We start from the raw sequence: 27245 nt of genomic DNA on the forward strand, positions 1-27245 counted from the left end.
TGCCCAGGGAGACAAAAATATAAAGTGAGTTGTCTTATTATTTCATTCTCCTCTGGGCTCAATTTTTGAGGGCACTAGTCAGAGTAAATCAAATCAAGCTAATCTAGGAAATGAGACATGACTTTCTCTTTTATAAGGAATCCACAAAGTATGGACTGTTGGTACCCAATGTTAATAATAACCAGTCTGTAAATAAATAATGAGATGTCAGAGAATAATGCTGCCATGAATGCTGAAAGTTGAACATACATAAACAGTTAAAAAAGCATACATTTCCAACGTCATCACAAGTTAAAAGCAGATGTACTGATTTGACTTGCAAAATCAAAACAATCTTTAAAATTTATCAGTTGAAAATTAAAATAAGCCTGAAATTTATTACAATGACAGAATCCATATTCCCTACTTACACAGTAACTAATATTCTATTTGTCACTAATATATGTAAGCATCTTTCTGCAGTCCTTATTGATAATTTGTCAATAACAGTCACATGGATGGGCTGCTCCTTATAAAGTCCTGTGGGAGGCCTGGCCAAGTTGCCTTTTTGAGATAAAGCCATATTTGATCAAGAGCTATGTAATTCAGACTTTTTTCTTGTCCCAGCTGACAGTCTTCCCTAATCATTCTGTGCAAGCTTTATATTTGCAGCTGGTTAAAAACTCACCTTACAAGATCCAAAGGCTGGTATTTATACCACACGCCCCAGGAGGCCCAGCATTCATAGAGCAGATGTCGGTGGTTTTCCGCTCCATGGGTTCTAATGGAGTTTTTACTTCTGTAACTTCCCTGGGATAAAAACACCACTGCCAGTGAGGTAATACTCAAAAAAAGTCATAAGGAAAATCTGACAGTAATACTAGTCTAATATGGCAAGAGTAGTGATAGGGGTCATATAGGAAAGAAATGGATACATATTATTGAAGGCAAAGCAGTTACTGTGGACATAATCTTGTTGATGGTGCTGTGTAGTAAAAAAGCACATGCTTGTTAGAATCAGGCAGGTTTGAACTGAGTTCGAACTCAGTTCTGCTATTTTTTAGCTGGAAGACCTTAAATTCTCTGAGCCCTGGATTCCTAATTCATAATGGAACTAAAATATCTGCCTCATTAGATGTCTTTCATGGTTTGAATGAATAAAGTGTCTTGCCCAGAACACATGCCTAAGACTTAGTTCCACTTGTCTCAAGACAGGGTAGTTGGTAAATAGCCATAGCTGTTCCCTTGCCTTGTCCACACAAAACCCTAAAATATAAAATCTGGATATAACCTCAAAATTACAACAATTCAAATATAATTCAACCACTTCATGGAACAAATGACGAGACAAAGGGCCAGGACAGGTGCAGGTTTTTCTGAGTTCAGTTAATGGCAATGCTAGTTTCACAAACAGAAAAAGCATTTTCTGGAAGTGGACTAATTATTAACGTTAATCTGAGAAGTTCTTTCTTGTGGAAGGTGAACCAGGCTGAAAGACAAGAAACTCAGGTTCTAGTCTCAGGTCAACAAGCTCACACAGTGACTAGAGGTGGGTTAACCTTTCTCTAAACCGCTATTTAAAATTTTAACATGAAGCGTTGGCAACAATGTCTGCTCTTCCTGCTTTCCTGCCTTTAAAGGTTATTATGAGGTTAAATAATATAATTAAGCTAAACTGAGAGTAAAGAGTCAAAAGAGCGATTATCTTACTGTTGTTGCTATTACTGATTTGGAAGTTCTCTTCTCATAGAATACAGGGCTTTACCAAGATATGGAAGCCACAAAGACACCTTGAGTTACTCCATGGGGATTCAAAGCTGCATCTTCTTAGACCTCCTCATACCTGCCACCTACTCGCCTACACAGATACTTCTACTCCCCTACTATTGCTCACTATGGACAAGGGCTTGGCTGTGGGAGAATGCAGTTGTCTTAGAAACCTTTTGGGGGCCATGCCAACTAATAACTACAGGAGGCCACATGATGTTTTCTGGGGAAATCTGTCTTTAGAGTTCAGAATCACCTGTGTGTGGCTCTAGAATACCTCTGGGTCAAAATGTTTGCTTTTGTCATACTGAAAGAATCATTCCTAAAATGTTTCATGGCAGTCTGTAAACAGGGTCTCAGACTAAAGCTTCTAGTTTTCTTAATGAATAAGATTTGTAAAATTCTGTATCACCTTTGTGTGCTTGTAGTATTTAAAACAACAGGGGCAGTACTCTAAGCCAAATAATAAAAGGTATGTTTTGGAAAGACTTGGAACAGTCTCCAAAGTTTATTGGCAAACTGTTAACATCATTGCTAGTATAAGGCTTCTGGAAATCACTCCCAGGAGTTCCAGCCTGGCTAGTTTGTGAGGTCCTACAAGGCATGGGCTGTGATAGTCATCTTTCTGCTGTGTCACACCGTGACTGGTACAAAGTAGGGGCTCAATACCATGAAGATGAGAACCATCTTTCAACAATCATGAGGATTAAGTCCCTGTAAACCTATGTGTAAAAGAGAATTCTGGGTTAAATAACCCAAAACAGAGTTAAGGGTAATCACAATTACATTTACTAAAATCCTTATAGATGACAAAAACCATGAAGCAAATAAAGAGAATATCAAAATTTATGTAACTTAAATGAGCAATAATATGTACAATACTATTCATTTCCATTCATCACCCTCTGGTTACCAGAGACTTTTCAAAATGGCTCCCCCCTACTCTAGAAGAAATATCTATAAATTTCTTTGTTGCAGAGACTATATATTTCAGCAACATTTTCCCCATGGGTGTGGTGCCTCACGCAAATTTTCAATGCTTCTCTAATTTTATGACTTGGAGTCCCTCAGCGATTCCTCTGAACTCATGCTGAGTGACTCTTGACCCAAGTATTCTTACAATTACATAAAGATACATAAAATAAATCTGTGCTGGGGGAGAGACGTCACGATGCAAGTAGGCCCTCCCTCATTATCCATTGAACAAATTAATTTCACTCTGAACAAATGTCGTATCAGCAAACTCAATTAATAACTATTCCCAGAAGGTGATTTAATAACAAGAAATTGACAGAGGAGGAGGAAAGGCAGGACAATACCTCGTGCAAAGGAAATGCAGCTTCATAGGAGCCATTGGTAAGCAAACGATTCAGACCTAAAATGATAAAAAAGTTCAGTTTGAACTAATACTGAGTTTGAATCCTCACAATGTTCAAGACTAATGTGAGGGTGGTACTTTTTGGAGCAAGCAATCTAGGTTTTCAAAAATGATTTGAACCCAGTTGGGGACTCAGTTTGGAAAGTTTTGCTATGTGCTAGCAAATTGGAATCAAGGGCTGGGAAATCAGATTTTCAGATAGAAACCAAACAGTGACGCATACCTGGCACAGAGATAAGAATGTATTGAGAAAAGTGGATACATTTATCATACCAAAAAATGATTTTCTTCCAGGAGCTCTTTTTATATTTTGATCTAGAAGCTTCAATGTAAATAAATATAACCCTTCTGCATTGGACTAGTGGTATGACTTTGAAAAAGTTCTCTTGCCCTCAGGCTTTAATTTTCTCATATATAAAATGGGGGAAGGGTGTTAGGTATGTGGATTATTTTAAAAATAGCTTTACTGAGGCATAACTGACATACGACAGATGACAGAGATGTAAAACACACAATCTGAGAAGATTTGACTTACATATGCACACCTGAAACCATCAGCACCAAGATAGCAAATATATCCATTACCCCAAATACCCTAAAGTTTATCATGCCACTTTGGAGCGGCACTCCTCCCTATGCCATCTCCAAGGCAACACTGATCTGCTTTCTGTCATTATTGGTTTGCATTTTCTAGAGTTTTGTATAAATGGAATCATCTAGCATTTACTTTTTGTCTGAATTCTTTCACTCAGGATAATTACTTTGAAATTCACACATGTTGTAGCTCATTTTCATTGTTGAGTATTCCATCATACGGATATATAACTATTTGTTTCAATTTTGTGAAAGAGTTTTTTTTAATTGGTATTATTTCTTGAATGGCTCATAGAATTCATATATAAAATAATCTGGGCCTGCAGGGGTATTTTTGTGAGAAGATTCTAAAGTACAAATTCAATTTCTTTAATACATACGGGGCTAACTAGGTTATTTCTTCTTTTTTTAAGCTTATATACATAAGTTTATTTTTTTGTTTTTATTTAAATTCCAGTTAACATATAGTGTTATGTTAGTTTCAGGTGTACAATACAGTGATTCAACATTTCCATACATCAGCTGGTGCTCATCACAAGTGCACTCCTTAATCCCATTTATTTAACCCATCCCCCACCCATCTGCCTTCTGGTAACCATCAGTTTATTCTCTATAGTTAAAAGTCTGTTTCTTGATTTGCCACTCTCACTTTTTGTTCCTTGGCTCATCTGTTTTGTTTCTTAAATTCCACATATGAGTGAAATCATATGGTATTTGCTTTTCCCTAAATTATTTTGCTTAGCATAATACTCTTTAGCTCCATTCATGTCATTGCAAATGGTGAGATTTCATTCCTATGGCCGAGTAATATTCCATTGTGTATGTGTACCACATCTTCCTTACCCATTCATCAGCTTGTGGACACTTGGGTTGGTTACTGTAGATAATGCTGCTATAAACATTATGCATGTCTTGTTTTGAGTTAGTATTTTTGTATTTTTTTGATAAATACCTAGCAGTGCAATTGCTGGATTGTAGGGTAGTTCTATTTTTAACTTTTGGGAGAACCTCCATAATGTTTTCCATAGTGGCTGCACCAGTTTGCATTCTCACCAACAGTGTAAGGGGGTTCCCCTTTCTCCACATCTGTGCAATCTACACATTTAATGCAATCCCTATCAAAATACCGACAGAATTTTTCACAGAAATAGAACAAAAAAAATTTGTATGGAACCACAGAAGAACCTAAAGAGCCAAACTAATCTTGAAAAAGAAGAGCAAAGCTGGAGGCATCACAATTTTGGACTTCAAGTTAAATTACAAAGCTGTAGCGATCACAACAGTATGGTACTGGCACAAAAACAGACACAAAGATCAATGGAACAGAATAAAACACCCAGAAATGAGCCCACAATTATGGTCAATTAATCTTCAACAAAACAGGGAAGAATATCCAGTGGATAAAAGACAGTCTCTCTAACAAATGGTTTTGGGAAAACTGGACAGCAACATGCAAAAGAATGAAACTGGACCACTTTCTTACACCATACACAAAAATAAATTCAAAATGGATGAAAGACCTAAATGTGAGACAGGAAACCCAAAACTTCTTTGATATCAGCCATACACAGCAACTTCTTTCTAGATATGTCTCCTGAGGCAAGGGAAACAAAAGCAAAAATAAACTACTGGGACCACATCAAAATAAGAAGTTTCTTCACAGTTGAAGGAAACAATCCACCAAACTACAAGGCAACCTATGGAATGGGAGAAGATATATGCAAATGACATAGCTGAGATACACATTCCAGAATATATAAAGAACTTACACAACTCAACACCCAAAAAACAAATAACCCGATTTAAAAATGTGCAGAAGACATGAATAGGTATTTTTGAAAAGACATCCAGATGGCCGAGAAACACATGAAAAGATGCTCAACATTACTGATCATCAGGAAAAGTGCAAGTCAAAACTACAATGCAATATCACCCCACACCTGTCAGAATGGCCAAAATCAACAACACAAGGTTATTTCTTCTTGAATGGGTTTTTATTATTTTCATCTGTCAAGAAATTTGTCCCTTTAAGTTGTCAAATTTATTGACAAAAGATTATTCATAATAAAAGATTATTAAAAATATTCAGAAAATTTTTGGTGAGATCACCTTTCCTATTCCTAGAAATTTAGGAATTTGTATTTTCTCTCTTTACTACCTGATAAGCCTGGCTAGAAGTTTGCATTAGTGTTCTATCACTGTGTAACAAATTATAAGATATATTGTAGCTAAAAACATTATTATCTCACAGCTTCTTTTAGTCAGAAGTCTGGATATGCTTCACCTAGGTTCTCTGTTTTGGGTCTCACAAAGCCAAAGCAAAGGTTTTGGCTATACTGCATTCTTACCTGGAAGTTCAGCTAGGAAAGGAGCCACTTCCAAGCTGCCTTACATGATTGACAGAATTGATTTCCTTGTGGCTACAATATTCATGGCAACTTGCTTGATCAAAACCAGCAAAGGAGAGAGGGAATCTGTGTCACTGCAAGTTTCTGAGCTGGGGACAGGCCTAAACCTGATTAGGTCAGGCCCACCCAGAATGATCTTCCTTTTGATTAAGTCAAAGTCAAACTGATTAAGAACTTTTCCACATCTGGAAGATCTCTTAAGCTTTGTAATGTAACATAATCACACGAGTGACACAATCACCTTTTCAATATTCTATTGGTTAAATTTAAGCTACAGTTTCTGCTCACACTTAAGGAGAAGGAATTACACAGGGCATGACTCACTGGGAAGTCACCTTGGGTGTATCCACCACAAGGTTTATAAATTTTTTTGTTTATTTTATATTTTTCCCCAAAGAAACAGCTTTTGGTTTCAATGATTTTCTCTATTGTTTTTTCTGTTTTCTATTTCACTGATTTCTTCTCTTTTATTATTTCCTTTCACCTACCTACTTTAATTCCCTTTTCTTTTTGTTTCTTAAGGTGAAAGGGGAGATCATTAATTTGGGCATTTCTTTTCATATATAGCCATATAGTATTATAAATTTCTTCCTAAGTACTGCACACTTTTTCATATGTTGTTTTTTCATTGAATACAACACACTGACTTCTCTTTTGATTTCTTCTTCCACTGATGAGCTATTTAAAAGTGTATTAGTTTTAAATATTTGTAAAATTTCCAGAAATTATCTTATTAACATATAATCTACTTCCTCTGTGGTCAAAAAACATACTCTGTAGGACTTGAATCCCTTTAAATCCATCAATCATGTTTTATTCCCCCCCAAATATTCCAATCTTGGTAATGTTCTAGGTGTACTTGAAAAAAAATACATATTCTGCTGTTGTTGGTAGTGGACTGATCTAAAAGATCAATTAAGTTCACTGGTAATGTTATTCAGGTCTTCTAACTCCTACTGATTTCCTGTCTATTTATTCTATTAATCACTGAGAAAGAAGTATTGGAAATATATGACTATAACTGTGAAGTTGTCTATTTCTCTTTGCATTTCTGTCAGTTTTTGCTTTGTGTCGTTTGAAGCTGTAGGCTTTTAGGATTGTTATGTCCTTCTGATGAATTGACTAAATTAATTTTTATCCCTGGTAATATTCTTTTCTCTGAAATCTATTTTTATCTGGTATCAGTATAGCCTCTTCAGCTTTCTTTTGGTTGGCATGGTATAACTTTTTTGAACCTTTTACTTTTAACCTATTTCTGTCTTTATATTTAAAGTGTGTTTCTTGCAGGCAGCAAAGAATTAGGCCTTGCTTTTTTTTTTTTTTTTTTTTTTTTTTTTTTTTTTTTTTTTTTTTTTTACTCAGTGTATTAACTTCTCGATTTTGGATTAAGCTCTTTAGAGCATTTATGTTCCATGCTCTGCGAATGATGAGGTGTTCCAGTAACACTGGAAATCCTTTGTGGTTGTTCTTTCACTGACTTTGGATAGTTTCCTAATACATATCCACTAATCAGTAGTCAGCTAAATACTTGAGGGGGGACCTGCTGCTGATCTTCAGAGTTCTCTCTTGGTGGAACTTTCTACTTTATGGTACTCTGTTCTGTGAACTCTAACTGCCTGTGAACTCTAACTGCCTTGGTCTCCTTGGACTCTCAGCAACATCTTCTCAACTCAGGCAGGCTACCAGGTTCTGCCTGGGTTCTCCTTCCCTAGCCTGCTATCTAGAAACTATGTCAAAGTAGCAAGTGGAGACAATTATGGGGCTCACCTTATTTGTTTTCTGTTTCTCAGGGATCCCTATTCTTGGCTGCCCAACATTTGATGTCTTGAAAATAGTAGTCTCATACTTTTTTTTCTGTTTTCCCTTTGATCGTTTCAGGTGGGGGAGTAAATCTTGTGCCTGTCACTCCTTCTTGGCCATCAGTGGAAGTTGAATGTGTTGACCTTTGAAGTTTCTTTCAGATCAAGAATTATGCTACTTCCTAAAATGTACCTCAAAGAAGTTGACTAGAACAATGTCTCTCAAGTGACTAATAGGGGAATGCTCCCTATGCTTTAGATCCTGATTAGAGTGCATAGGCTTAGCCTCAGTGGGAGATAGAACATACACTGATTCACTTTTTACTGATGGAGGGTCAATCAATGTTCAGGTACTTTTAACCACCATAACACAGTACTGTGTTTTGAGATGCTTAACATTAACACTAAATGTCTAAGGAAAACATGTGAAGTACAAGTATCTGTATTGCTTTTGTATTTTGTCTAGCAGGCAGGAGACCCTCAATAAATACCTTTGCAACAAATGAATAAAAATGATTATGTGGAAAACTCTGATTCCCTGGAGTCTCTATTGAGAATTCCACATATCTCAGCAATCAACTTTCAAACATCCCAGATATTAGAAAAAACAGAATTGACAGGGACCTAATAAGAGACTCTATTGATGACCTCTGTAAGCTTATCATAATTTATCAAAGTCCTGCAAAATGAGAAAATAGTTCCTACTTGAAGTCTGCTACTCCACTAACTTCCCCTTTGAGTACCAATTTTGAAAATACAAGTCAATTTCAAAATTTATTTCATGCACTTATATTGTTAAAAAATCTTAGTTGATCTATTAATTGCTCTATTTTGAAAATGGATTTCAACAGGTTTGATTTTCACAGTTGTAACAAATTCAGAGTGAATCAGGAAAACTTACATAGTGTAGTTTACACTCCAGCAAAATATCCTTATGAATCATGTTTACAAATCAGTATTTTTGTATTATTTTTGGTCACTATTAGCTCATGGAAGATGTCACTTTCAGAAAGAGTTTAGGTAGAAAATAACATTAGATAAACATTATTCTATCAATAAATTAAAATTTCTTCTAATATGTTATTTCTTTTATTTACAAAACCAAAGATGACAATGAAACACTGGGTCAACCGAGCATTTGTAGTTTTACTCCATGTTTTTTAGCATAATGCCTGACTCTGTGTTAATAATTTACTCTCTGATTGGTCATTTCTAAATTAGATACTTCTCCAGGTCATCATTACCAATTTTCAAAGCACTGAACTGATGAATGAATAAAGAGTATGTGAGATATATATGTGTGTACCACATATATACACACACCATACACACACACACACACACACACACACACACACACACACAATGCACTTTTTCCTCAGTCATAAAGAAGAATGGAATCTTGCTATTTGCAATGACATGGATAGAGTTAGTATTATGCTAAGCAATATAAGTCAGTCAGTCAAAGACAAATACCAAGTGATTTCACCCATGTGTGGAAGTTAAGAAACAAAACAAATGAGCAAAGGGGAAAAAAAGAGGGGGGGGGAAACCAAGAAACAGACTCTTAACTATAGAGAACAAATTGATAGTTACCAGATTGGGGGGGGGGGTGGCGATGGGTGAAACAGGTGATGGGGATTAAGGAGTGCACTTGTGATGAGCACTGGATGTTGGGTTGAAGTGCTGAATCACTATGTTGTACCCTTGAAACTATTATTACACACTATGTTAACTAACTGGAATTTAAATAAAAGCTTAAAAGATAAAAAGCATTGGGGTTCTTGAATATAATTCTCCTTTTAACAAATGAGAAACTTTTACAAAGATCATTTATAACTGGTAACAATACATTTCCCACACTCCTCCAGAATATTTACAAATCACTGTCTCGGTCCTTTGGTCTTCATCTTGACTATTTGTAAAAATAGCTCACATTTTGAGATGCAAAAGTTAAGTTATTGATGAATGGCCTCATTGTACACAATTTTTTACTGTCTAAGGATGCTGATGATTAGACATTGTGTTTAAAACATTTTCAATTCAGTTCAAGAAGCACTCATACTACGTGCCAGAGAGTGTGCTAGGCAATGATGATACGAAGATGAATAAGGCAGCGTATTTACAACTAAAGAGCTTACTGTCCAGACTAGCAGTTTTTAGCTACAGTCTCAATACACTAGCATGTTATAATAAATTGTGAGATGTGTTGCAAGTTATAGCACCAATATTAGCGAAGGCACTGTTTTTAAAAATTTGTATTTTATGAAATAATTCAGAATAGCTACTATCATAATCATTTCACTTCTGCTCACTTCTTTCCTAGCATTTTTATGATACAATGTTAACTGAAAAAAGTTATGATAAAAGGGAAGTGTAATATATCTTGTTTGTTAAAATTACATGAGCAAATAGGGGATACATATTTAAAAAGTAATTAATATAATATTTATGTTGTTGAGTTTAGCCATTCTGACAGGTGTGAGGTGGTATCCCACTGTGGTTTTGATTTGCATTTCCCTGATGATGAGTGATGGTGAGCATCTTTTCATGTGTCTGCTGGCCATATGTATGTCTTCTTTGGAAAAGAGTCTATTCCTGTCTTCTGCCCATTTCTTCACTGGATTATTTGTTTTTTGGGTGATGAGTTTGAGGAGTTCTTTATGGATTTTGGATACTAACCTTTTATCTGATAGGTCATTTGCAAATATCTTCTCCTATTCCATAGGATGCCTTTTAGTTTTGTTGATTGTTTCCTTTGCTATGCAGAAGCTTTTTATTTTGATGAAGTCCCAACAGTTCATTTTTGCTTTTGTTTCCTTTGCCTTTGGAGATGTGTCTAGTAAGAAGTTGCTATAGCTGAGGTCAAAGAAGTTGCTGCCTGTATTCTCCCCTAGGATTTTGATAGTTTCTTGCCTCACATTTAGGTTTTTTTAATCTATTTTGAATTTATTTTTGTATATGGTATAAGAAAGTGGTTGATTTCATTCTTATGCATGTTGCTGTCCAGTTTTCCCAACACCATTTGTTGAAGACACGGCCTTTTTTCCATTGGAAATTCTTTCCTGCTTAGTCAAATATGAGTTGACCATATAATTGTGGGTCCATTTCTGAGTTTTCTAATTCTGTTCCATTGATCTGTTTTTGTGTCAGTACCATACTGTCTTGATGACTACAGCTTTATAAAATAGCTTGAAATCTGGAATCATGATGCCTCCAGTTTCGTTCTTTTTTGGGATTGCTTTGGCTATTTGGGGTCTTTTGTGGTTCTATACAAATTTCACAATTGTTTTTTTTTCTACCACTGTGAAAAATGCTGGTGGTATTTTGATGGGGATTGCAGTAGATGTGTAGACTGCTTTGGTTGGTATAGACATTTTAACAATCTTTGTTCTTCCCAGCCATGTGCATGGAATGCATTTCCATTTCTTTGTACTCTCTTCAATTTCTTTCTGTAGTTTTCAGAGTACAGGTCTTTTACCTCTTTGGTTAGGTTTGTTCCTAGGTCTCTTGTTTTTGGTGCAGTTGCAAATGGGATTGATTCCTTGATTTCTTTTTCTGCTGCCTCATTACTGATGTATAGAAATGCAACAGATTTTTGTACATTGATTTTATAACCTGTGATTTTGTTGAATTCATGTATTAGTTCTAGCAATTTTTGGTGGAGTCTTTTGGGTTTTTTACATAGAGTATCATTTTGTTTGCAAATAGTAAAAGCTTGACTTCTTCCTTGCTGATTTAGCTGCCTTTTATTTCTTTTTGTGGTCTCATTGCTGAGGCTAAGACTTCCAGTACTATGTTAAATAGTAATGGTGAGAGTGGACATCCTTGTCTTGTTCCTGACCATAGGGAGAAGACTCTCAGTTTTTCCCCACTGAGGATGAGATTAGCATGGGTCTTTTATATATGGCCTTTATGATGTTGAGGTATGTTCCATCTATCCCTACTTTGTTGAGAGTTTTTATCAAGAATGGATATTGAAAATAAAGAACTCAAGATAATGAAAGAAGAGTTGTACATGGTTGCTTATTAAATAAACATTCCAGAAGTAGTTGCCATAGGAATTCACAGGAAGAAGAAAGAATACCTTCAAGCTGGAATGGTCATGGAGGACTTTATGGAGAGGATGTGTCTCAAGGATGGTTGACTGTTGCAGAAAATATAAAGATGTGCTAACCCACAACCCCACTGAAGTTAATAAAGACCTAAATCAGGTTCAATTTTACGATACCCACCTACATGGACTCTCACTGAACTTATTATTTCAGGTGTTTTCAGATTTGGACTAGATAGCTCTCATTTTCTCTGTATTATATTTTAATTTATGCAGCTTGGGATCAAAGCAGTTTTTGGCAGCTTCACCATACTAATGACTCACTGAGCTTGCATTCAACTAAGCCTCTCAAGTCTGTTCCTCTCATGATGTTGTTGAGCAACATTTCTCCCACACTGTACCAGGGGAGTTGTTTTGCTGAATTCGAGTGTAGGACTTTACATTTACAAACTATTAAATGTCACCTTGTTGGATTTGGCTAAGATTTCCAGATCACTGAGATCTCTTATGCTCTGGACTCCAAAGACAAACATATTTAATGCATCCCTCCAGAGTCCACCCGACCTGAAAGCTTGATGGGCAGGCTGTTTAAGCCATATACCAGGTATCAATTTATTTGCCTCTTAATTCCAAATATATTTTCATTGCCTACTTTGCAATAATGGAGCTGGACCTTGTAAATATTTTTTCTTTACCAGGCTGTACAATGTTAGGCTTTGTCAGTAGAGGGCACTGGAAGGACTCTGGAAGAGTAAGGAGTTTGCCTTCCTGGTACCAGTATGCTCCTCTCAGCAGGCTTCTGCAACACATGGCTTCTACGGCACCAACTTCCTGCAGTGCTTGGTGGCCGGTAGCACATGGTACTGTCCCAAGGGCAGGTATTTCCTTAAACAGGTTCACAGAGCAGTGCTGTTGGTGCAACACCTCCCAATGAATGGCTTCCCTGGAGCCCCTCCAGGCAATTTCTGCCAGCAACTCCAGAACACTGCTCTGCCACCTAGTGAACCACAGCCGCACCATTTCCAGCAGAGTCTGAATCACAGCTTTGCTGGGGGGAGTCTTCCCAAAAGTGGTAGATGCTCTTAATATCTGCTATTTCTTTATCCTTTAGAGTTCTCTTTACCCTTTACTATCCAATCCCTGATTACTCCAATCCTCTGTCATAGTTTTTATATTAAATTTTCCCTATAAAAATTATGTGTGATTTTTGTCTCCTGACTAGATCCTGAGTGATATAGGTCATTATTCAACCTACTGATAAAAAGCTTGTTTGGACAGAAATAAGGACAAAGCCACCCAAATCCTCCTGATAGATGATAATCTGTTTAATAATGTAGAAAATGTGATAAAATAATATGGAAAGGTTCTCATAAAAAAGTCCCAAATATGAATTGTGAATGTCCATTGATAGATGAATGGATACAGATGCGTTGTGCGTTTATATATTTACACACACACACACACACATACACACACACACACGTGCACACACACACACACACACACACACACACTAGAATAATACTCAGCCATTAAAAAAGAATGAAATCATGCCATTTGCAACAACATAGATGGATCTAGAGGGTATAATACTAAGTGAAGTCAGAGAAAGACAAAAACCATATGATTTCACTTATATGTAGAATATAAGAAACAAAACAAAGAAATAAAGGAAACAAACCAAATGGTAGACTCTTAATTACAGAAACAACTTAGTAGTTACTGGGTGTGTGTGTGTGTGTGTGTGTGTGTGTGTGTGTGTGTGTGTGAAATAGGCAAAGGGGATTAAGGTGCACTTATTATGATGAGCACTGTGCATAGAATTGTTGAATCACTATATTGTACACCTGAAATTAACACAACACTGTATATTAATTATAGTGGAATTTAAAAATGAAGTTAAATAAAATGAAAAATAAAATACATATATAAGAATATGCTAAGTGAAATAAGTCAAACAGAGAAAGACAGATACCATGTGTTTTCACTCTTACGTGGATCCTGAGAAACTTAACAGAAGACCATGGGGGAGGGGAAGGGAAAAAAAAGTTAGAGAGGGAGGGAGGTAAACCATAATAGACGCTTAAAAACTGAGAATAAACTGAGGGTTTATGGGGGTGGGAGGGAGGGGAAAGTGGGTGATGGGTATTGAGGAGGGCACCTGCTGGTATGAGCACTGGGTGTTGTATGGAAACCAATCTGACAATAAATTTCATTTAAAAAAAAAGAATAATGGAAGTTATTTAATGGAGGAAGTGATTACTTGGAGAATTTCCTTATGTGTGACAGTTCATCTTTGCACTTGCCTAGAACAACTCCCCCGCTATCTTCCCATGTTGTCCCCTTCTTGTCATCAGGTATCAGTTCAAATCCTGGCTTCTCAGTGAAGCTTCCTTTGACTACTCCATCTCATCTTGATCTCCACCCTCCACCCCTTGCCAGTCTATCTCTGTAAGATCACCCATTTCAATTTCTTCATGTTATTCACTGTATTTACTTATTTGTTTATTGCTGGCTTTTAACTTCTTGAACATATGCTCCAGAAGATAACCATGCCCATCTCCCCCAACATCTAGCCCACTGCCTGGCACATAATGGGAACACCATAAATATTTATTGAACTAAGAGAATTTTTCCCTGACCTTACATACATGAGATAACATGCTATTTTTAAAAGATCTAAGGGTGCTATTAAGGTTTTACACTTGTGAGTTATCCATCAGGGGAGTAGAGGTTTTATAAATCATGAGAAGTTATAGAATTGATATACACTTTATAAAACCAAAGGAAAAAAAGTCTGTAATCTCCCAAATCAAATGTAGCTTATTATACTAATATGCTACTTACCAATTTTGTTTTTTCCTTCTTCATACTTTATTCTTTGTAAAATGTGATGTACGATTCTACTTCTTGTGGCATTGTTGAAGAAAGTGTCTTTGTTGTGTATGATGAAGCTGCACACACATATTGAAAACACAAGCTGAAGGTTAATTGGAGGTGATGAATCTAATCTTTGACATAATTTGGTGTTACTCATACAGAGGTGTCTTCAATCAGTCACGGAGGGTGGGTCTGGAATAGCATGAGAGAGCCCAGAAATCACACCAGAGGCAGGAGGCTCACAATCTCAGTAGTTTTGGTTCTTAGTCTCCTGAGCATTAATATAATTATGTCAGGAAGGAGCTGGAGCTAAAAACAATTAAGAATACTTAAAATAAACTAGTAGGAAGTCTAGGCCTCATATCTTGTTTTTTTTGTTGTTGTTGTTTGTTTGTTTGTTTGTTGTCATCATTGTTTTTTTCCCTCAGTAAGGTCATTAAATTCAACCAAAAATTTATTTTGTTTTTATCTCCTCTTGTCTTCTAACCCACCTCCTTCCCTGTCATGTCAACCACCTGATTTTTTCAGAAATTTTAAGATCTCAAGCTGGTTTGGGTGGTAGATATGGAAGTTAGGTAATAAGCTCTGGTCTGGCTCAGGGCCTCTGTCTGTTCCATTCCCACGCGCCTTGCTGGATGGGACTCCTCTCCTAAAGCAATACTTAAAATTGCTTTCTTTCTCAGCCAGTGGCTGACCCAGCCTCTAAAGTTTCTTACAGGCATCACACACCAAGACACTGGGTTTTCCAGATGTCCCTACCCTACTGAGAGGTTTTTCAGGTGACAGAGCTTCTAAAACCACATAATCCAGCACGAAGTGGCCATGTCCTCCCTTCCCAGGATGTGTTAAGTGATAAGTGGTACAATATTAGAGATACTATAAGTATAACTGCTTCATAAATTGTAAAGTTTATTAACTCAGAAAACTTTTATTGGGTACCTCCTCTGAGTCAGACACCATGCAAGGCATATCAAGGTTGGCAGCCATTACCTTCAGAACCAAGCTCAGAAGTCACCTCCCCCAGCAGGCCTCCTCACCCCTCCAACTCCACTGCTCCCCGGCAAGAGTTCAGTACTCCCTCCTCTGTGCTCCTTCTTCTCTTGTAAGCACATCAATTTACTGATTATTCTATGTTGTAATTCATTTGTTTTCATTCATTCATTCATTCACTCATTCATTCAACAAATGTTTATTGAGGGCACTATCTAGGGTACTGATTACACAGTAGTAAACAAAACAGATAAAAACTTAGTCTTTGAGAGGCTTACAGTCTGGGGGGGGGGGGAGACAAACCATAAAGGAAATGAACATGATTGTATGGCTGAGATAGGCAGAATCAACCTCTCTTTGCAGGTCTGTATCTCACACAAGACTGTGAACTCATTCAGGACACAAGGCTTAATCATACTAATTTCTGTAGCCCCAGGATCTATTGAGTGCCTGGTACAAATACAGGTACAGGTTTCTGAATTGTAGTAACTGAGGGCCTTTGGGGTTAATGTTGGGGAAATTTGCCAATGTTTTTCTTCAAGTAGATAGATTTCCAAGAGTTGTTCAGATGGTGGAAGGAAAAAATAAAACTGGCCTACAGAAGATAGTCCGGGCATAGGGTTTAGTTTGGGAACAACTGGGAACATGAATTTGGGATAGCATAAAAAGGGGAGAAAGGCCAAAGAATATGAAGAGAAAATATAAATCATGTGAGCTGATTCCCTGGAGAAGTATTTTTCCTCTAACTCCCCAGGATTATGTTATAGAAAACTGTTCTCAGAAAAAGTAATTTGACTTGGTGGATGACAGATAAATGCTATGTGGGTGAATTAGAAAGCTGCAGAGCTTATCTTGTATTTTCTTCAAGGTTTTCTGAAAACATTTTATTGCATCAAAGAGGAAGAGAGGAAACCAAAAGTTACACTGAATGCAGTTCCTTTTATCTTATCTTCCTCTGCTTTTCCACCTTCTTTAAGACAGACCATCTCATTTTAATACCAAATAAAGATGCCATGAAGAAATAGACAAATAAAAAAGCCCATTTTTGACTCACAATACTAGATGATAACTGAAAGCTGATAAGCATGACCATCCTTGACAGGACAATTCTGGCCTAAAAGCCCATGTCCCTCCTCCATTAAACAGTTTTCTACTTTCTCCTCCTTTTATAGTACCACATTACATTTTGTGAGCTCATGTAATAGTTCTCTATAATAAGCACCACAGATGAGCTTCAAAATTTTGTTTTCCTCTTCCTTATATCTAGGTTGTACCTGGAGCTTGGAGATTCTACAGTGGGAACAAATATATAGGGCACGTGCCAAGCACTATTCTAAATGTTCCAGGTACATTAACTCATTCAATCCTTACAATAACGCAGGACATAACATTTTATAGATCCATCTTACAGGTGAAGAATCAGAGAAGGTGAATGATGCACCCAAAGTCACTCAACTAAGGGGGAGAGCTAGGATTTAAACTCAGGCAGTGTGGCTCCAGAGGCTGCCCTCTTACCCACTTCACTCATCTCCCTTTGTCAGAAACCTCCTGATTCCTGAGGGCTGACTCTTGTGATCAGCCCAAGAGCTGCTTTGCCTGGAATGCTTTACTTGCTTCTAGTCATTCTTTGAGCATCGATTCAGGACACATCTCCAAGGGTCTTCCTTGACCCCCTCCCCCCTCCCCTGAAAAGTAATATGGTGTCATAACAAGAGAAAGGAGAAAACCATTTAATAGAAGAGGAAGATGAGCATTAAGTTCTAACATTACCCCTTATTCAAGACTTTGAAGTGAGACAGTCCACAGACTAAACCCTAGCTCTGTCACATCCTATGTGGTATTGGGACTCTCCTTCAACTTCCCTGAATCTTGGTTTCCTCATCTGTGAAATGGGGATCACACCGTAATCACTCTCATGGCATTTCTGTAGAATCAGGTAAGATGACGAGCATTGGAGAACCTCACTGTCTGGTGCTTAATAAGCTCTCAGAGTTAGCTGTCATCATTGCTGTTGCTTCTATGACATCATAGAGAATTTGCCTGCCTACATGCCTGACTTCTCTGGATGAACTTGAGGGCAAGGACTAGCCATGCTCATCTCTATACTTCCAGCACTAATACAGGGGTTGACAACTGGCTCAAATGAGCTGACCTTCTGGAGAACACTTGTTAACATTGGGGGCTATGAGACTAAATATCACCTCTTTATAACTTGGCAGCTACTGACTGCTTCCTGGAAATATTTCCACCCATTTAATCTTTCCAGCTACCACCTGAACCATTCTCTCTATGCTGCCAAAGGGTTTTCTTACAGGATGTGGAACAATCTCATTTTCTATGTCACCCTTTCAAACTGAAGGGCTAAGAGAAGGCACAATGATGTTTCTTGACATCATTGTTCTCAAGTCTTCCTTAGTAACTTAGCCAAAACAACTTTCTTCAAATAAAATCACACACATACAAGCATGCACACATGCATGCATTATGTAAGCTGAGCTGTTACAGTAAACATAAAACTTGGGAGCTCAGTCTCAGAGGTATCAGGGATCCACAAAGGCTTAGAAACTCTGCTTTCATACATTACTGATGGGTCAGAAAACTAGTACAAATTCTACAAGGGTCATTTGACCACGTCTATCAAAATTATATATAGGCTAATTATATTAATAGCTATATAATTATGTTATATATAATATATACATATCTTCTGACCAGCAATTCTTTTAGAAATTTATTCTACAAATACACTTTACCCATGTGCAAAGTGACAGATAACCAAAAACATTCATTATGGCATGGGTTATAACAGCAAAATTCTAAAAATGACCTAAACAATTCATCAGTGGGCGTTAAGATAAACAAGTTATTGTACAATTCTACAATGAAATACTCTGAATCTGTGAAGAGACTGAAAGTATTCAGGGTAGATATAAAAAAATCTTCAAGATACTATAGGGGAAAATAAGATTTAAAATAGTCACACAGCTATTTGTATCAAAGAGAAAAACACATATATAAGGAAGATATAAGTGTAATGACGTATTTATTTGCTTGCACATGCACAGGATAATATGGAATGGACACATAGACATCTGGAAATACTAGCTGCCTCTGGGAGAACTAGGTGCCTGGAAAGGAAGGAAACTTCACTGACACACTTAGGAAATTTTTATGTAAGTACCACCTATAAAAAACATGAAATATTTTTTATTAAAAATTTTTAACGTTTATTTATTTTTGAGAGACTGAGACAGAGCACGAACAGGGAAGGGACAGAGAGAGGGAAAGACAGAATTTGAAGCAGGCTCCAGGTTTGAGCTGTCAGCACAGAGCCTAAAACAGGGCTTGAACCTATGAATGGTGAGATCATGACCTGAGCCGAAGCTGGAAACTTAACCGACTAAGCCACCCAGGCACTCTTGTTAAAAAAATTCCAAAGGGAAAATGCAATTTCTTTCTGGGTTTATTCTCCCCTTCACCCTAAAGGGTGAGAAGAGGAATAATTATGTGATCAAGGCTCTGCACATACATCTCCTTCTCCTACTCTTTAGAGTGTTTATGTAATATACCTGAAGTCATACAACTGAGGAAGGATTCAAAACCCATCGTCGCTTCCAAATTTTCCCATTCATTTGTGAAAGGAACTGCTGAGAGCACATGCCTGCCTGTATGCATGTGGGTGTGAACGGGATTTTCTGGACACTTTCATCTTACCATGTGAGGAAGGCCCTGCTCACCTCTTCATCAAGTAATAGGCAAATCTCAAGTTCCCACCATCTCCCCTCCAAGGTCCCCACCCTCCAGAGATAAGCAGCCTTCAGTTTTACCTGATGAGCCTCCCAATCTCCTCCCTGCTAGAAAGGGCAAAAACTTGGAATAGAATATGCCATGAAATTAGGTTTTAGCTATAGACTCCCTAAAGCTGTGGTTATTTGCACTCTGTTTTATGTTCTCCCGAAGCCAACCGGCCACAGCAGTGGCTGGTTGTAAACATTCTGCTTGTTCGTTAGCTGAGGGTGTTATCTGTGAGGTGGGTGGTGGGTAGGAAGCGATGTGAATGTTATGCATGCACGTATTTATTTTGAGTGAGGGTAATGCAAAGGTGGAAAGAACCTAGCTTCTCTCCTCAGAGAAGCCTCTATTCTTATTAGGAAAAATGAGAAATACACAAAGAATCAAGGGTGTGAATTGGGAAAAGGTGTTCATTACAGCTGTGTATGAAATTAAAGATTATCATGAAATGTGTTACTTTTAAAGCAAATGCCACCTCGTTTTTTAAAAAACTTTCTTCTTAGGCAATAGCTATTGGAATATGACTTTTTTCACAATTAACTTGGTATGAATTATGTAGAGTCTAGTATTATTGAATAGAAATTTCTGAGATGATGAAAAATGTTCTTTAATTATGCTATCCAATATGGTAGCCACTAGTCACATGTAGCTACTGAACACTTAAACTATGGATAAACAAAAAGGAAGGTAAATTTTTACTTTAATTTTAACTAAATAAAATCAAAATATAAATACTCACATGTGGCTAGTAGAATATTGCCTCAAATATGGATGACAATTGGTATCCTTACCTGGCATCTCCCTTTGACCACAAAAACTGGAGCAGGAGATTGGGCAAGGGGTAAAAATGCCCTACAGGACTGTATACAGGTCTTGGGTTCAAGTCTTCATTTCAGCTGTGTGGCCTTGGGGAAGTCATTGAGTTTCTTTGGGACACAGTTACTTGTCAGGAAAATGAGGGTCATTATGTCTTAGTTGCCCAACGATGGGGTTAATCACAAAGCGACACTATAAAGTACTGAGGTAGATCATCAAACCTAGTTGGTAGATGACAGGACTCCATATGAGTCTAAGAGACAATTCAAACCCAATATATCCCAAAAAGAACTCTTGATCTATACCCTTGTAAAGTAAAAATCTCCTTTCCTCCTCATCTTTTCCATCTTAAAAAATGGCACTGACACATCTAATTTCTCAAGTCACAAACTTGAGATGCATACTCTATCCTCTCTTTCTTTCATGTCCAATCTCCAATCAAGTTTTTGTTCTTCCCAAACTAATCCTGAATCTGATCCTTTACCACCCTCACTGTGCTGAAGTTGTTTCTAAGACCACTGTGAGAGTTTCCTGACTATTCCAATTTCACTTCCTCCCATTAGTTCATTCTCTACATAGCAAGGATATTTTAAAACATAAATAAAATCTCATCTCTCTTCTGCTTAAAACTCTTCACCAACTTCCCACAGATTTGATATAAAGCCTAACTACTTTCCAAGGTCTACTGCTTCTCCTATGGTCTGGTCCTCCCTATGCCAGTGTACTTATCTCTTCTCCTCTTCCTCTTGTTCATTATAAACCGGCAACATTGTCTTTTCTTCTGCCCTTGAAAAAACTCAACTTGCCACTACCCAGGACTTTAGCTTATGTGACCCTTAGATTTTTGCACAACCTGTTTCTTTCCAACATTTGGGCCTCAACTTAAATGTCACCTCCTGAATATGTTAGCTAAGACAGTTACTCTCGTGCCCTGAAAGTCACACTCTCCCATTACCTTGTTTTATTTTTTTTCTTGTTTTACTTTTTGAATTTTGGGGGGTGGGGTGAGGAGATGTATCTACATGTTCCTTGTCTAACTATCTTTCCTTACAGAATGACTGCAACCACATATTGACTCTAAATGGAACCAGTGGAAGAACTGACCAGCTTAACCCAGCATAATTGCTGAAACAAAAGAATCACGCACAAGTAAAATGGGTTTGAAGTTACTAAATTTTGGGTAGATTGTTATGTAGCAATCCGTGACCAATATGCCAGTCTTTTCCGATGGCTAGTTGTATTAATTCATAATACAAAAAGAAAAGTGAAAACTAATGCCTTAAAATAAATATTTCAGAAAACTTTCTCAATTATACTTTTAAATAGAGATTTCTTTTTTAACAAGGAGATGCAAAGGTTATACAGTTAACTGTCACTTAAATTATGTCCTCAAATTAATGAAAATCTAAGTAGGAACAAAGAAACCAATTAATTTTTTTATGTGACAAGGCCTATTTTGAGAATTTTTTTTTTTTTTTTGGCTTTAGGCACCATAATGCAATAACTAACTTCTTAAGTGTAATTGTTAGGAGTAAAAGGAGGAGATAATTATCAGACCAAATATGTGATATACATAATATTCAGAGTTCTGACCATTTGGTGAAGATTTTAAAGCCTCTTTGTAGGATTAAGGTGATAAATGGGTGAAATCTAAAGCAATGTGAACACATTTTTCTTATTCCATTGGTCATTTCTAATTGTACTTCATGACATCATTTTTTCTATTTGAACTTTAAACACCAATAAATATGAGACTTTCAGGTAAAATGGAAAATTAAACACTTGCATTTAATTTGGCTGTCTCTCAAAACCCCATGCAAATAACAGTAGCGTGTGTGTGTGTGTGTGTGTGTGTGTGTGTGTGTGCGCGTTTACATACAGGTATAAATCCTCAAGGAACAAAGACAGCAGAAAGCAACAGCAACAAAATGCTGGAATGTGAAAAGCAGACAGACAGGTGGTAACAGAATCCTAAACCAGCTCTGGACAAGACCAAGAACAATCATATTTATACTCTACAAAATCTCATAAAATCTTAAGAACTGGGGCATCAGGGGCCTCTAGAAGTGGGGCGATGGGGGTGCTAAAATAAGTATTGGTTGAAAGCCATTTAGGAAGAAGGTAGATCCTCAGAGCTTCACTTGTATTTTCACAGAAACTTGGAGAGTTTTTTTTCTTTGCATAGGGTAATAATACAACCCCTGAACTGTAAGATACCAGAGATGGTTTGGTTAGGGGTAGGGGAGCCATCCTGACATCTAGAGGACCAAGTGAATACTTGCATCCTGGAAGCTGAGATTCCCAGCTGTCTTCATTCACTTAGGCTCCAGAACATTGGCAACCAGGTTTTGACTTTCCAGGGAGAACACTGGCAGAGACTTCTCTGGGGAATCTGACCAGCTTAAAGATGAAAGATCTGAAGAGGAATAGACTGGAGACTCCAAAATTGAAACGCCCCAGCCATTTCCCTACAACAAAGCTACAAGTTGATAGGCCCCACCCATTACTCTGAAATTCTACTCGAGTTTTGCATTTCCTATTCTTTAGCATGGACAGTCAGCGAAAGATAACTGGGTATCCATAAAAGATAGAGAATAATAAAGAAAGTAAAAATAATCAGAAAGTAATGTGTTAGAGTATATGAGGCTATGTGGAGTGAGGAAACATTGAAAATAATAATTATGCTCAGAAAGTTATTGTAATTGTGAAAAAATACTCAAGATATGACTGAAGCTCAGAGTCATACAGTTCGTGAGTTGCAGGGCTGGGATTTGGGACCCAGGTCTCACAGACTGCAGAGCCTATGTGGGCTCAGCCACTAAGCCTTAAGGACAGAAACTGGGATTCATTCATCCTCGTCCAGCCCTACACAGTGCCCGTCACAGAACGAGTGCCTGATGCCGACTGAATGGAAATGGATAATTCAGAAGGAAAACATGAAAGCACTGCGGTATTTAAATTTATTAGAGATCACTGTTATTTCCCATTGAAAAGTGAGACAGAATGAAGAGGAAATCATTTGTTTTAAATCCATAAAAACAAGTTTGGAGACCTAGTGATTTCATAATTAATCCTCAGAGCAGAAAAATCCAATTTAGAATAACCCAGGCCTCAGCTTTCTACTAATTAGGGTGCTACTGAAATTGAGTCGATAGTAAGGTTTTGCCTGAATTACTGAGGCAATTGTCACTGCATAAATTGATCATCCAGTGATTCATCTGGGCCACTGTCTTAGTCTGGTCTTGGTGATGGGTCTTATTTTTATATTCCCTTATTAGAGCTGAGCAGGACTGAGTGCTGACCAAAGGGACAGATCTGTCTTTCTTGTGGTTCATCTATATTGCTGTAGTCAGCAAAGATCTAGAAACCTGCCAAGCATCCATAAAACTTCAAAGTTGGTAAAATTTATTTTCCATAATTCCCCAATCTTTTTTCTTTTTTGACATTTACCTCCCTCTCCCAACTTAGTGAGATCCTTTGTCTATTCCTGCTACAGCCAAAGTACCCCCTCTTAGCTCTTTCTTCCTCCCCTTCTTTATTTTTGGCTCTCTAAAAAAGAGCTGATAAGCTTACTCATTATGGGGTATAAATGAAGAATAACATTGAAACTTTTAATCTTTCTCAGGGACATTTAGTTAGTTAATTAATTTACCTACTTACACTTATTTATATTTGAGAGAGAGAGAGAGAGAGAGAGAGAGAGAGAGAGAGAGAGAGAGAGGGGGGGGGGGAGGGTTGGGTAGAGGGAGAGAGGGAATTCCAAGCAGGCTCCTCCCTGACAGTGCAGAGGTAGGGCTCGATCTCACAACTGTGAGATCATGACCTGAGTCGAAATTAAGAGTCAGATGCTTAACCCACTGAGCCACCCCTGCCAAAAGGTACATTTATTTCAAATACAGATGACTTTAGCCAAAGGATTAAAGTTCATACTGTAAAATTCCAGATATTAGGGAGATGTTCCAGTCCCTGAGTTCTCTCCTAGCTTCTCTCTTCTATACCCTCCTCTATAATGCTGGAGCAGGGACTCTGCCAACTACAGTCCTACTCTGTGGCTGGCTCTCTGATAAGGTTCTGCCAGTAGGGGGTCCTAGGAGCAGACTGGAAGGGGAACAAATGGAGTGAAAGGATCTGGTCTTTCCTGTTTGCCCATTGTCCTGTCAATGTTGCTCCAGCAGTGATTCTTCGACCTCACAGTGGCAGTTGGTTCCAGTTTCCATCTTAAAAAATAAACACCCCAAACTAGACTCACTGCATTGCCCTGTACCCCAGAGGTACTAGCACAGGCAGGGCAGCATTTTCTCCTCAGAGGCATGGGGGGTCAGCTCCAAGGGGCAACCTTCTCTGAGCTTCAAGGTTCTGATAAACCCAACCTCTTCCTCTGGACCCTCTAGCCCTAGGGGCAATATGCTGCTTCCTGTACCTCCTATAGTTAATATCTTTGTAGACTCAGTGCTTGCTTTGTGACATTTTAGTTCTCCAATGCTTATGTAACAGATTCCCCACATTAATTTCTGCTAAAATAACTGCTGGGTTTCAGTTTTCCCGAGGGGAGCCTGAGAGGTCCAGGGAGCTAGAAAAAGAAAGATTCTTTGGGAAAGGGACCCTCTCTCTCTCTCTTTCTCTATCTGAAATCACATACCACATAAACGACCACCCACCTATCCTGCTTGTTAATCTGACAGGAATATCACCTTGGTATCAACATGGTTTCTGAATTTATATTTCAAAATATTTAAATTCCAAGTCTGATTTCTACCCTACAGAATTTTTTCCCCTTTCTTCTGCTTGTCTTTGCTAATTTGTATAGAAACTTTCTTTCCTAAAAATATGGAAGGTATTTATTTTTATTTTTATTTAAAAAAATTTTTTTTCAACGTTTATTTATTTTTGGGACAGGGAGAGACAGAGCATGAACGGGGGAGGGTCAGAGAGAGAGGAAGACACAGAATCGGAAACAGGCTCCAGGCTCTGAGCCATCAGCCCAGAGCCTGACGCGGGGCTCGAACTCACGGATTGCAAGATCGTGACCTGGCTGAAGTCGGACGCTTAACTGACTGCGCCACCCAGGCGCCCCAAAATATGGAAGGTACTTAAAACAAAGTAAAACAGTGCAAGATATCTGCACCCTAGAAGAGCTCATAGACTAAAGTGTTATATAGGTACAAAATACTATTAACATAAGGTATTCCTCGGTGGATTGCTTTATTATTTCCAATTTGCTGTTTTTCTTTGTGAAGATTATATACCACTACCCATTATCATGGACTTGCAGTCCCTTTTCCTGGGGAGAAGTCTAATTTCCCACCCCATTACCATGCTTGGCCATAAGACTTGTTTTGGACAATGGGATATAAGCAGAAGTGATTATGGCATATGTGAGCAGAACTTTGAAGAGCTAATGTGTGGCTCTACCATTACCGTTTCCCTCTTCCATGAGAATGCATGTCTTAGGTACAGGCTGCATCATCAGCCAATGTTCCATAAGAAGACATGGAAAGCAGAGCTTCAGCTGACCCACAGCTAGTATGCTATGTGAACAAGAAAGAAATCAGCTGCTTTGAGTAAGACACTGGGATTTGAGAAATGTCAGTGCAGCAGAACCTAGTGTAATCTGACGGGCACAGTCTCTAACCCAACAAAGACAATCCTGTAATCTATGGCTTAATTTACTCTGTCCTGAAGAGGATGGATTTTTTTCCTCCCTTGTGGATAAGCTATGCCAGTCCACATAGCAAAGTGATGGCAGACAGGGAGGAGGTTTGTGGGGAGGAGAGGAACTTTAGGCTGTGGAGGCTTCAGTGGAGGAGGGATGTTTCTGTCAGAGGGTGTGAAGACAGGGTATGAAGGAAGAAGAAATGATGATAGCCAACAGTTGCTGAGACCACGTACTTGGCTTCTTTTTTGTGTCCTTTGAGAAACTTGAGTAAAAACTGGAAATCCCTAGTAGTTACTTTTGGCTGCTGAACTGTGCTTTGTGCAATATGGAAACAAATAGTTGTGGTACAATATAATCACTGCATAATCACAGTATTTACAAAGGCTAATGGGCCCAGAAGTCTAATGCCATCTGCATGAGACATGAGGGGTTTAATAAAAATGACAACATCCGGGGTACCAGGGTGGCTCAGTCAGTTAAGCATCCGACTCTTGATTTCGGTTCAGGTCATGGTTTCACAGTTTTCGAGTTCCAGCCCCACATTGGGTTCTGTGCTGACAGTTTGAAGCCTGCTTGGGATTCTTTCCCCCTTTTCTATGCTCCTCAACTGTGCTCTCTCTCTCTCTGAAAAATAAATAAACGTAAAAAGAAATGACAACATCTGAACTAGATCCTGAGAGAAGAACTGGCTTTCACCAGATAGTGAGAGGAAGAGCACACTTTAGAAAGATAAAACATCAGTCATGGGATAGTTAGGTATCCTCCACTGCTACGTAGTAGAGCATTTGGCCCATTCAGCCTAGGAGACTGGTGGGGAGGGGGAAATAAAGCAGTTTTGTGTGCCACGTGCTAAGGACTTTGAACTTGATCCCAAAGGGCCTAGGGAATCTTTGAAGGCTCTTAAGCAAGGAAGCAATGCTACATGTGGCAGTGTGTTTTATTCACTGCTAAAGGTGCTTGGCAAAGGGATGAGGAAGGGTGGAAATCCACGATATTCTGCTTGTCAAACTGTGGGCTGTGAATTCTTAGAGGAAGGGTGTCCTTCTAAGGTGCCATGTGGGCCCATGGTAGGAGACTTGCATGTGACCCAGCTACATGGGTGTGATGGATAGATATGGAAGTAGGGAAAGAT

At 38.1% G+C, this 27245-nt stretch overlaps 1 protein-coding gene across 4 annotated transcripts in view; it reads right to left on the bottom strand.

The window, feature by feature from the left end:
* The window catches only part of ANO4 (anoctamin 4), a 421314-nt gene that overhangs the window by 97583 nt on the left and 296486 nt on the right, over positions 1-27245 (bottom strand). For all 4 annotated transcript variants that reach the window (XM_040491102.1, XM_040491101.1, XM_040491100.1 and 1 more), the window contains 3 exons: positions 14827-14933; positions 3066-3121; positions 668-789 (listed from right to left, as the gene is read on the bottom strand). In XM_040491102.1, the coding sequence (XP_040347036.1) occupies positions 668-789; positions 3066-3121; positions 14827-14933 (285 nt within the window). The remainder of the gene's footprint in view (positions 1-667; positions 790-3065; positions 3122-14826; positions 14934-27245) is intronic.

This window comes from Herpailurus yagouaroundi, unplaced genomic scaffold, assembly GCF_014898765.1.
Source record: "Herpailurus yagouaroundi ecotype Mexico unplaced genomic scaffold, PumYag 182, whole genome shotgun sequence".
Classification (NCBI taxonomy): Eukaryota; Metazoa; Chordata; class Mammalia; order Carnivora; family Felidae; genus Herpailurus; species Herpailurus yagouaroundi.